The 12,081-nt window shown below is 39.5% G+C and overlaps 2 protein-coding genes across 3 annotated transcripts; both read right to left on the bottom strand.

Annotated features, from left to right (window-relative positions):
- Positions 1-1,651: 1,651 nt before the first annotated feature.
- Positions 1,652-7,238, bottom strand: LOC117254445 (mediator of RNA polymerase II transcription subunit 26). Of its 2 annotated transcripts, none has more exons than XM_033622760.2 (3): positions 6,894-7,238; positions 4,734-4,811; positions 1,652-4,631 (listed from the first exon to the last, which is right to left on the bottom strand). In XM_033622760.2, the coding sequence occupies exons 1-3, from the start codon at positions 6,963-6,965 to the stop codon at positions 3,063-3,065; spliced, it is 1,719 nt and encodes a 572-aa protein (XP_033478651.2). In that variant the 5' UTR covers positions 6,966-7,238; the 3' UTR covers positions 1,652-3,062. The 2 variants fall into 2 exon arrangements, with proteins under 2 accessions (XP_033478651.2, XP_033478652.2); XM_033622761.2 differs by having other exon boundaries at positions 4,734-4,808.
- A 1,167-nt stretch (positions 7,239-8,405) lies between these two features.
- Positions 8,406-11,184, bottom strand: smim7 (small integral membrane protein 7). Its single transcript, XM_033621155.1, has 5 exons — positions 11,092-11,184; positions 10,823-10,864; positions 10,654-10,706; positions 10,477-10,567; positions 8,406-9,184 (listed from the first exon to the last, which is right to left on the bottom strand). The coding sequence occupies exons 1-5, from the start codon at positions 11,115-11,117 to the stop codon at positions 9,169-9,171; spliced, it is 228 nt and encodes a 75-aa protein (XP_033477046.1). The 5' UTR covers positions 11,118-11,184; the 3' UTR covers positions 8,406-9,168.
- Between the last annotated feature and the right edge of the window lie 897 nt (positions 11,185-12,081).

The raw sequence follows: 12,081 nt of genomic DNA, 5'->3' as shown, positions 1-12,081 counted from the left end.
TTTGTATTATTTTAATTGTTTGACATCATTTGCCTCAGTTCATTCTTCGGGGCATTCAATTGCTGACAAAGGCTTATCTGTTCATGGTTGGCAGCCTATTTATCTTTCTTGTTGGGGTTCTCTTTTGTTTTTTCTTTTTCCATTGTTCTTTGCCTGATTTCATTTGCCCTTTCTTAAATTGCCTGATTTCATTTGCCTAAGTCCTGAAATGTTTTGAATTTTTGTTCAACCATGTAAAACACTTGGTAACTTAGTTTTTAAAAGTGCTTTATAAATATGGTTTATTATTACTCTAGGCTAGTTGTAGACAGTTATAGCCTCATGAGACCCGAACCTTTGTTTGGTTTGCATTTTCAATTTTTTTTGGCTATTTGAGATTAGTAGGACCTGATAAGAATAAAATAACTAAACATTGTCAGTGATAATAAAGTCCCAATATCCTCAAATGAGACAACAACAAAGTTATTATGTCCTTCAAAGAGCTAATGAAAAATTCCCAATGTCTGCAAACGAGTACTTTCTAATTAACAGCATCTTAGCATGTTATTGTTGCTCAAACTGGTCAAATATGTTGTCATATCAAACTACAAGCGTTATTAATCATAAACAAGTTTCAACCATAAAATGTGATCAGGTTTGTACCTTGTTCACTTATGTGTCAGGATCAGCTGCAGACTGACTTGGCAGAGATGGCTGCCATCTTGTTTCAAAAAAGTGTCCACAAATGGGGACTAGAGTCTAAGTTTAGCACAATGACATATAAGGTCCAGTAAACCCAAAATATAATGTCCTCATATGAGGACACAGGGTCTCTGGAGGATAGAAATTATTGTGCCCTTCCTATTCAACTCTGCACACATTTTGTTGCCAAGCCTCCAGTTGTTTTTACCAGTGAATGGTGATTTCTTATACTCTATTGAACTGTTGCTCAGAGGTGTCTTTGTCTCTTTCTGCCCTTTCAGTCAGTCTGGTTGAACCACTGTACAGCAGTTTGTTCTCCATGTAAAAAGAAAACTCTTCATACAAGAGGATGTTCTGCAACCTCAAAGTGTGAAATTAACACAAGAATATAGAGTGGTCCTCTCCCAATTTAGCTTTTATGACAGGCAATTCTAAACCTTTAAACTTCCTCCTCTCATTCTTACATAAGTAACTACAAACATAAAAAGGAAATCCATTTAACAGCATGTATTTTAAATACCTAAACCCCCACAGTGAGGTGGATTAACATTGCAAATAAATATGAATTAGAAGTTTGGGAGCTGCATGCACCTTAAGTGATTGTCTTACTGTTTTATATGAGCTGTGTTTTTACATGATGCTTGACAGAAGACATCTCATCACCCACAGCGCTGTATCATACAAAAGTTGCCACTAATTTTCTTTTGAGCTACTTGATAAATGGAATCTATCTAACTGCATTTGGAAAGGAAACATTGCATCAAATCAGTGCTTCAGAAATAGGTAAAATTTCTTACAAACAGGAAGTTCAGAGTATCCAGAAAATTAATCAAAATTCATCTGAAAGTGAAGAGCATGCAAAGCCAACGCAGATCCCGCACTGTGGGAATCAGTGCATTAATTTATCAGTTAATGTGAGTGATCACAGGCAAGAACCTGTGATAAACACTTAAAGAGAAGACAGTCACAGTTCCTTCATTTTTTTATTAACACATATCAACATGTCCACTTAAAGGACAAAGTAGCAAATATGTTCTCTTCTGCATTCGACTGAACACAAAAGGCTAATTTCTGTACATTCACTAAGGCTTCATCTTTAGGGAAAACACAGGTTTCCATAAGGCAAACAATATCTAAAGGAATGATATTAAGTACTTTATCCAGCATGTCAATTTATATCTCAGGTCTTCCTGACAGTACAAAGATGCAAGCTAGAAGCATAATCTGCTCTGCCATTTTAATTCATATTTTACAGCCTAAATACACAGTAAAGGGAAAAGGCAAGTATAAAATAAAATTAGTTCACATTATCAAAATGTGTCATTTTGGAGGGTTTTCCTATAAAAGGTAGGCTGGTGTATCAGCAGGAGAAAGGTTGGACTGTTGCATCGCTGAACCAATTCTGAATAAAGAAATGTAACAAAAATGATTTAGTGTGGTCTGAGCATGTATATAAGTCTTTAAACGAATATGTAAATGTAAATAAATATCATACATGACAGCCACATTTCTTTATCAGCGTGCATTGTTCAACCCCCACACGAGCCTTTTCTTCTCTCACCCCAGACTGCCCAGTCACATCTGGCAGTTTCATGTCACTTTATTAACAGCAGTCAAACCTCACAACACAAGAAAAATATTCAAATGTTTTAAAGCTGATTTGTCAGTTGTTATTTCTGCAAAAAGTACCTGCGTGAGACAGTTGAGAAATGAGCGGACAGCGGTTCTAAAGGTGCAATGACAAATGTTTTTTTCACAACAGTTTAAAGTTGTTAATACAAACGGTAATGATGATAGTTATTTGAAAATGGCGTTAATTTAACAGCTTAACAGCCTTGTTCAAGATGATTCAAAAACTTTAGTGACAGATGCATCTGTTGGATATCTGCTCGATATATGTAGCTCACTTCTGTCTACTGAAAGCTGACTGAATCACATTTTTAAAAACTAAACTTCAAATGAAAAAATACTGCACTGTGGACTAAATGTGAGTGGATGCATAAAAGTCACATTCCACAAGGCATGTGGATAACATAAGACGAATAAAACGTAGCCTTGCTGTGCAGTTTAATGTGGTGTCCTTTCCCACACAAAGAATGGCAGGTATTGAGAACTCATCTGTACAATTAATGAACACCAACAATTTCAGTTAATGCATAGCCTCTTTCCTTCATGCTGTGTTCAAAAATTCATAAAAACACTGATTACACACCCCGTGTGCTCCACACACACACCCAAGCAGGCAGCACATTGACTCCACTTTCATCAACGGTGCAAAACAGCAGCTTACACTTAAATAAAGTGCCTTCATATGTGCAGAGTTGCTCTGCTTTACAGTGAAGGCAGCTTTTAACTTCCAATTCAGAAGCCCAAAGTCAGTTTCAGTCCAGACAGACGTACGGCAGTATGTTCAACCTACTCTCGTCTCCATGCGGGTCTAAGGAGATGCAGTCAGTCCAGTCATACCAAGTACCCTTTGTGTCATAGCAGCCGTTAACCCCAGACCAGTGCTGTGTGTGTAATCTGTTCAGGTCTTCATCGATGACCTCTCTGCTAATCCCTGGTAAATCACTGGATGGGGGTTCTGGTGCCAACACGTGAGTTGTCTTGACATCTGTACCTCGGTGTTCCTCTTTTTTCAAGAACTCTGTCATGAAGAAGTGTGCACCAGGAGTGTGAGCGCCTGACGACGTCAGCACGTTGCTTTGCTGGCTAAGGTACGACTGGATGATTTCACTCCTAGACAGCTCTTTCCAGTCTGTCTGCTGGAAGGGACTGGGAGGAACTGGTGGGTTCTGCTTCGGCTGTTCAGACCGCTGAGATTCAGGTCTGTGGCTCAATCTGACCTCCGTCTCCTGGCATGGCTCCTTTTGAAAGGAGGATTTGATCTGTCCTGTTACGGGGTCAAATGTCAGTCTCCTGTCTTTTAACCTGACTGATTTTGTGCCGTCTTCTACAGTCTGTCCATCTAAATTTATCACATGGTCCTTAGGCCTGTATTTCTGTCGTTTCCTTTTCTCTGTATTGCTTACAGCACCATCTTCCAAACTGACCACATCACTGTGGGAGGAGGCATATGAGTTGTAAAGAGATGTACTTTGAGGCCTGCTATGAGAATCCAAATCTGAAGTGTCTGTGTGCAAACCCTGAACACAACCATTGAAAGGCTGAGTGGAAGGCCCCAGGCCAGAGGTGTCCACAGGCCCAGGCCTCACCGAGGGGCTAGAAAGACCCTGTGCTTGTGATGTAGTTTGTTTGACACCAGCTTCCTGCTTTGGAGTTTGAGGACTATGCAAGGAACAGCGTGGGCTTCTGGGTCGATTCTGCCCCCCACAGACAGCTTGCTCCTGTCTAGCTTGCTGCTGCAGAACTGATGCTTTTAGCAAAGACGAAGTGCTAAGAGGCTTGCTGTATCCCGGGGCACTTGGATGAGGTTTTACAGCATTGACTGGGATTTTATTCAGCCTGTCATTGTCCAAAGGCTCAGGAATCTCCTTGTCTAAAGGCTGATGTGCATGATTATCTGCAAAAATTTCAGAGCTACCACCAATTCCATTGGTTGGCAGCTGTTTGGAATTTTGTATTTTCTCATTAAGAGTCGTTTTGGATATCTTGGCTGTTAAGAGCTGTCCTTCCTTCTGGTCACCCTTACGTTTCCTGTTGCTCGGTTTCTCCACCTTCGGGGAGAAGCAGTTGTTGAAGTCATTTCTGTTCTTCAGCTCTGGACCTGTTTTACCTGATGGTGTGGTGGCAGCTGGAGCGGAGATACAAGGGTGAGCACCACCATTGGAAGACCATGATGCACCAGTGTGTCCTTTAGACAACACCTCACCCTTCCCTGGCTCAATTAGCTTCTGCCAGTTCCGCAGGAGCTTCTTGGCCCTTTTTGCAAGGTCCTCATTCTTAGTTTTCTTCCGGATATCATTGATGAGCTTGCCAAGGCGGGTTTCCTTTAAGGAGATAAGATATATGTTAAACAGCAGCTATGATTTTACTGGTTACAATTGCGTTTTATTGTAAATGCACATAATGTAGGTCTGAATGTCACCCACCTCCAGTGCCTCTTTGGTGATAGGATATTTCTCCAAAAAGGAGATCACCTCCATAACTACCACCATGTTGCATATCTGCTGAAAGACACATACGTTTATTACTCACAATCCTGACACATCATGATGTTGTCAGCATTGCAACAGAATCAAAGTACAGTTGCTGTATGTAGATGTTGCAATTTGTAATTCAGAACCTCACAGGCCTAATGTACACCAGTCCCTAGAGAGAAAGAATGGCTGTTATAAGGCCAGGACATAATTTGAATAGACTTTCAAATGTGCACCTGTGTGTCAAGACATGACGCACTCCAACTGGTTTCAGGCTCTATATGTCAAACTGAGAATGCATGCAAATGTACTTTTCTATCCTACCCTACAAGAACTCAGATCTGCAAATGAGATAGAAGTACTATCCATAGCGGCCTGTTCACTTTAATATGGGCCTGCACCACCCTTGCTAAGGTTGGGTGATGTAGTGGTATTTATACCATGACAACATGATGTAGATTTGTCCACCAACAGCGATTCGCCTGTGGTAGCAACCACTTTAATATGTCTGGTGGGGAAGGACCAATGCATGCAATGTTGCAAACCAGTGGGGACTGCTTTATGACAATACTGGACTTTTTTATTAGGGTTTCTGCATCAATGCCATGGAGTGCCTAGATTTGACAGGTGTTGAACTTACTGGATTAGTCGTTGAACACAGCAGTCCAGTATACATTATACTGCAAAACGTCATACTTACATTTTTTCCAAGTTAGTAAACAGCAGCTTAAGCTTGCTAAGGTTGGGTGATGTAGTGGTATTTATACCATGACAACATGATGTAGATTTGTCCACCAAGAGAGATTCGACTGTGTTAGTAACCCCTTTAATATCTATGGTGGGGAAGGACCAATGCAGGCAATGTTGCAAATCAATGGGGACTGCTTTATGATAATACTGGACTTTCTTTATTAGGGTTTCTGTATCAGTGCAATGGAGTACCTTGATTTGAAAGGTGTTAAATTTGCTGGATTAGTCTCAAAAAGGGACATTTATATGAGGTTCTTAATAACTATCATAATAAAGGATTTCATACAACTATAACACTAGCTGAGAGTGCATGTATGACTTAAATTATACAAAGACTATCTAGAAGGAAACACATCAGCTCATTAAGTTATGTGCTTAAATCTTTGAACACAGTGGTCCAGTAACACAAAAGGTCATACTTACATTTCTCCAAGTCAGTAAACAAAAGCTTTAGCTTGCTAAGGTTGGGTGATATAGTGGTATTTATACCATGACAACATGATGTAGATTTGTCCTCCATTAGAGATTCGACTGTGGTAGCAACCACTTTAATACATCTGGTGGGGAAGGACCAATGCACGCAGTATTGCAAATCAATGGGGACTGCTTTATGACAATACTGGACTTTGTTATTAGAATTTTTTCATCAATGCATGAAATACAAATTAAACAAAGGATATCTAGAAGGAAACACATCAGCTCATTAAGTTATGTGCTTAAATCTTTGAACACAGTGGTCCAGTACACATTATACTGCAAAAGTTATACTTACATTTCTCCAAGTTAGCAAATAACAGCTGTAGCTAAGCTTATGAGATTTTAATGGTGTTTTTAAGTACTTTTTAGTGACTGGCAATACCTGCATTCTGCCAAAATTTGTTAAACTTTTATCAGATGCAGTCCAGACTGTCTGTACCATGGATCTTGCCAGAAAAGCACTGTAATCTCATCAGCTTTATAAAGGTAAGCACAGAGGTGATAATTAAATCTATGTGAAGCCTTGATCTTACTGAAACCCTCATTAATCACCATCTCTGCCACTAAAGGACACTTACCTCCAGATTTACACTTCCTACCTGATAGCTCAGTTTAGCAAGTCTCCAGTCCAGAGGCATTTTAGTGTTCACAAATAAGCTAACTTGGCTACATGAACATTAGCCAGCTGAAGTCAGTTAGCTAGGCGCAGGAATGCCTGGCATTAGTTACTTTAGCTAAGTAGAGATGTTAGCCAGCTAATTAGCAAGTAAATAATAACTCGCCATACATTGACTGCCCCCACTTTGTCAACCCGGAATCGGTTTGGCCTTGTTGTCTGCCTTTCTGCCTCCAGCTCGTCCTCTGGAAACTAGCGGTGATACTCACATTGCTCTGACCGTCGATGGCCTGTAGCAGCCGGTCTCTCATCACCTGCGGAGTGGCTGTAGCCGCTGTCATCGCCTGGCGGTGTCGCGGGTCAGGACGGACTCAGACAGCAGAATCCCCCGAAGAGGCGGCGGTTGGGAACCGGCCGACACTCACAGGCCCGACGGAAGCTCTTCTGTCGGACTGAGCACCATGTTTTATGATGCTTTTATTTTTGTTTTCATCCGCCGCCGCCACGACTCAATAATTCGGACGACGAGAGCAGAAAATCCTCTACGGGAATCGGCTACCCCCCTCGGCTGGTAGCCTCCTCCTCCTCGGTCTTGTCATCGGGCTTTTTGTGAAGCGCTCCCGCAAGGCATGATGGGAAAATTTTACGTAACCAATTGTTCATATCTGCGATATTGTTCTCTGGAAGAAGTGGCCTTAAATCAGACAGTGATGTCTGCACAGCACAGGCTCTTCATATTTTATTTTAAATGGATCCATATATTTCACACCTTTATTTTGGACGTGCAGAGAGGCTTTGAAAATACTTAATTAATAAAGAAAATATTGTGCAGTTAAAAAAAAATGCAAAACCTTTGCTTTAAAGATATTTGGTTGCTATTCATATATCTATAAACATACTTCCCCCTTTTATGCAACTCGTATTATCGCAAAATTCCTCATCTACAAATGCAAAAATACAAACTAAAATAAAAATGTCAATTATGAATGCAGCTTAACACTATATTGCCACTGTCTTCCCCTCATTAAACAAGAAAATCTGTCAAAACATTATTTGTAATATTTATTTATTTATTTTACCCAGGATTACCCTGCTTTACACGTTTTCAAATACATTACTAAATCTATTTTTCTTTGTTCTGTTTCTTGTCATGTAGGTAATCCGCCCTCTGTCAAGCATTTTCCTATCTATTGCTCTTTTCTTACATTGTCACTTGATGGCACTGTTGCCTTGTTGCAATGAAGCTGGAAGCAATAAGATAGACTGTACAGTGTTTGTATCATACACAGCAATAAAAGGCACTGTTGAAGAGCTAAAGGAGAAATAAATCTCCTCTGACTTCAAGCAGAGAAGCTTAATTTTCCACCTGGCAGGACCCAGGACCCAGGACCCTTTCCTATCAAGAGACAATCAGTGGCATTCTTAGGTAGGAGTTTGATTGAAAACTGTTTTAATTTTAAAAATTAAAAATATATAAAGTGTGTTAATTGCTCATGTAGTAACTGCAAAAAACTGTTATAGTGGAATGAGTGTACAGTGTCAATCTACAATGAGTATACAGTACGGATGTAGTACAGCTGTAGGAAGTATTATTACAGGGAAGTATAAAGCCATTGTCTCATGACTGAAAACAAAACAAAACAAAACAAAACAAAAAACTGTATTTAATGTGTATCAGTCATCTCATGGCGAATATGCATTTCACTGAATGAGTTGAGTATTGGATCGTGCATCCCTCGTGCCAACAGGCAGTCACAACCATTCAGTTAAAAGACACTGCATAAGAAAACGGTGTATATTTATTGTTAAGAATAAGGACACATTTACATTATAGGACATACAGAGATTTTCTTATAGCACATGTACCCCAGAATAAAGGAAAATGGCATTTTCCTTTTTAAATCTGCATTAAAATATTCTGAAGTGACATACAATTTTGCGATGTTTGTACAGTGGGGACGTACAGTTCACTAAGTGACAGTTATCATTTTGACTTGTCTGTTGATTCCAGCTGGGCTATGATGACTGTGCAAGTAAAAGTGATAAAAGGACATCTCAGCAAGATGATTTTGGTTGGGGAAAAGGTCATCCACCAGCTTTGATCACTGCAGGAACCATAAATGATGAATCACAGGTAACACGTCCCAGAAAAACATTTTCTATCCTATTGGTGAAGGCTGTCCATTTACAAAACAGTGTTTCTTTAATAAGAAAACCGACATGCTGGAGAAAAAAAATCATGTTCTATAATGAAGCACAGGGGTACAAGACAACACATATCCTGCACAGGCAAAGGTGCTGATGCATTTACAGCTTAAACAAAAAGGGGGAAAAATGTAACAACCTCTGTGAGACAAAATAAATACAGCGATTCATAAATTCCTGTACAGCCAGAAGCAGATTTATGATTTGGAGTAAAGAAAATGGAGCATAATTACAGTTAAAAGGGCCAAAGGAACAGCAAGCTCCCATAAAGGAGAAGTTTGTAGCATCTACCCTGGGAAATCAGCATCCTGGTGGAAGTCCAGTCGCCACAAATGTTGATCATGACCCAAACAATCTGTGAGGATTGAAGAAATTCAGCCAGTTAGAAAAGCAACAACTTCACAGCCCATTTCTAAGACTCTTTTTAACTTAGTTGTTGTTTATTGTAGGTCCCTTTTTGTTTGCATTTGGATTGTGGCTACTCTAACCAAGGATAATTTAACGAGCTGCTGTGGTCTGAAATTGTGTCAAATGAAACTGTTAACACAATGTTCATTTCTGTACCATGGAAAATGTTTCCACTCAACTGTGACATAAAGTCAACACAAAGATTATTCTTTGAAGGATGAGGCTAATGTTTGCATTTTGTTTTATAGTGCCAACAAACCCCATAAGAATCAACACAGCATTGGTCCATCTCTGAGTATTTTCTAATTCCCTACCCTGTCTATGGCTCCTCAAGCCCACTGGTTCTCACTGAAGGCGCCAAGAGACAGGTCACAAATACATAGAATCCTCTGTAAAACGGCTCAGTAATTTCCTAAAACACCTAGGCACCGTTACTCAAACAGGACTAAACTGTGTATATGTTGGGGACTATTTTCAGATGTGGATTAATAAACATTTGGTGCTCCAGTAGTAAGTATTCAAAACAGCAAGACAGGGTAGAGGGAATAACACAAAATAAAACACAGTCGTCTTCGTAATGAATAAACATGTCAGCTAGTCAAAGCGACAGTGTGGCTTCTGACATGGATGTGTTCAGTTGTGTCATGTGCAACAATGGAGCTCTGTGGCAAAAAGATTTATCTTTCTTTAGTAGTACATGTTTGGATGAATACTTGTTGATTTTGGTCTTCTAATGGGATTTGTTGAGAGTTAAGGGGATAAAAACATTGTCAGATTTATCCTTAGTTTAAAGTACCCTATTTTTACAATTCAAAGGTCCAGTGTGTAGGAATGGTATCGAGCGGTGACGTTACAAAACTAAAACTTCTCCCATGTGTCAAGCTTGTAGGAGAGCTACAGCAGGTGACTGGAAAATACAGAAACAGGAATGGCCCTGTCTAGAGCCAGTGATTGGTGTGTCCCTTCTGGGCTACTGTACAACAACATGGCAGACTCTGTGGAAGAGGACCTGCTCCATGTGTAGATTTAAACCGCTCGTTTTAAGGTAACGAAAGCACATCTACTCAATTAATTATAAACTAATATAAAAAAAATATGAATACTGTATACCATTTTGGCCAAAGGATGCTCATAAATCCTACATACTGGACCTTCAAGTATTTCCTCACAGCCTGTTCGCCATCATGTCCAGCATGTCTACAGATACATGACCAGCGTCCATTTAAGTTGATTACTCACAGGATCATGCAGAACATCATGAAGATGTTCCATAGAGCGATGAAGATCCGAAAGTATCGCAGGCTGAGCAGAAACTCTCTGATGTTGTCACCTGAAAGACAGATTATTTTAACAGAGCATGTTACACACACTTTTCCATGTTTTTTCCCCCAGCCTCTCTTTAACACATATGCACACCTGTTGTGGGTGATCTGGACTCATCTCCAAACCCTTGGGACTCCTTCCTTTTGCTGCAAAACATCCACAGTTAATCTCCAACTGACTGATTTGCTCATTTTGTTAACAAACTTCATGTTTATTTTGTTTTGTAGCTCTGGTGTGAGGTGTTAAACAATTTAATACTCACAGCTTGAAGTTCAGCACAGCCCCTGCATTCACCAGTAAGGTCCTACAGAGCACAGAGAGACAAACTGTTTGTTGACAGGTGACAGTGATATCTACCTGCCCAGCTGACGTTAGCTGGTGAGCTGGCATTAGCGCCGAGCTAGCTTGTTAGTTAGCTTCATAAACCACCATCTAATCGGCAACACAGTGCACAACAACACACATGAAGAACATGTGGGTTAAATAAATTCGTATCCGTGTGTGAAATATGGCAGAAACTGGACAAATTACCCGAATATCAACAGATCTCCGATCATTTTGCTCACATCACATCCAGTCTATGACAGAGACGTTTGACTTCCGTGTGTTCATCCACGCAATCAGGAATTTGACCAATGGCGTGTCAGTGTATTTGTGGGTAATATACCCTGGTGTTTGACTGTCAGGTTGTTCCTGCCAGGTGTGCCTCCGACATTCTCCGCCTGTTACATTGTTACGTGCGTTTTTGAGTTATAGCAGCAATAAATGCTAAAAGTCGCGGTTATAGGCATGGTTGAGGTGTGTGAAATGGCAGTTTTGCAGTAGCTGATATTCTTCTCCTGAAAGGACAAATTAGGGAAAAAACAAGAGGTACTTTCTACCTGAGCAATGTGCGCCACCTGTAGACAAAAAACCATAATAGCAGCGTCAGGTTCAGACCTGTCAGAGGTTGATTTCTGTTTTGTAAAATGCTTTTTATTCAGTTACTCAGGATTAACCATCAGAAGACAGTGACGACACCAAAATTCAGACAACATTGCGCCATATGTTATTCATATTATTATTATTTTTGCGAATTATGGATTGTTTTAATTCACATTTTATGTTATCACCTTTTTTTTTGAAAGACAGAGATTTAATAACAGCAAGTATGAAATAAAAACTTAAAATCTACCTTCTGTGAAATGTTTAACACGATAATTTGAAATTTGAAATGTAAATGTGTAAAAAATATATTAAAGAAAAAAGAAAAATGAGTGATCAGAATCAAAAATTCTTTATTAATCCCTGAGGAGGAATTGTGACTTGTTTCAGTCGCTCCAATGTAAAGAATAGAGAATTGTAAGAAGTAAAAATAGAAGTATGAAATAGAAGTTTATAAATATAAGGTAATTTAAAAAAAATGAAAATGTACATTAAAAATAAAAAATAGAATGTGCATTACACTACAGTGTTTAGCATCAGTACTTAAGATAAAAAAAAGTACTGAAAATAAAATATATATCATCACTGTACTGAGGC

Source organism: Epinephelus lanceolatus, chromosome 6 (assembly GCF_041903045.1).
Source record: "Epinephelus lanceolatus isolate andai-2023 chromosome 6, ASM4190304v1, whole genome shotgun sequence".
Lineage (NCBI taxonomy): Eukaryota > Metazoa > Chordata > Actinopteri > Perciformes > Serranidae > Epinephelus > Epinephelus lanceolatus.
Note: the sequence above shows the minus strand (reverse complement) of the source record. Positions and strands in the feature narration are given on the sequence as shown.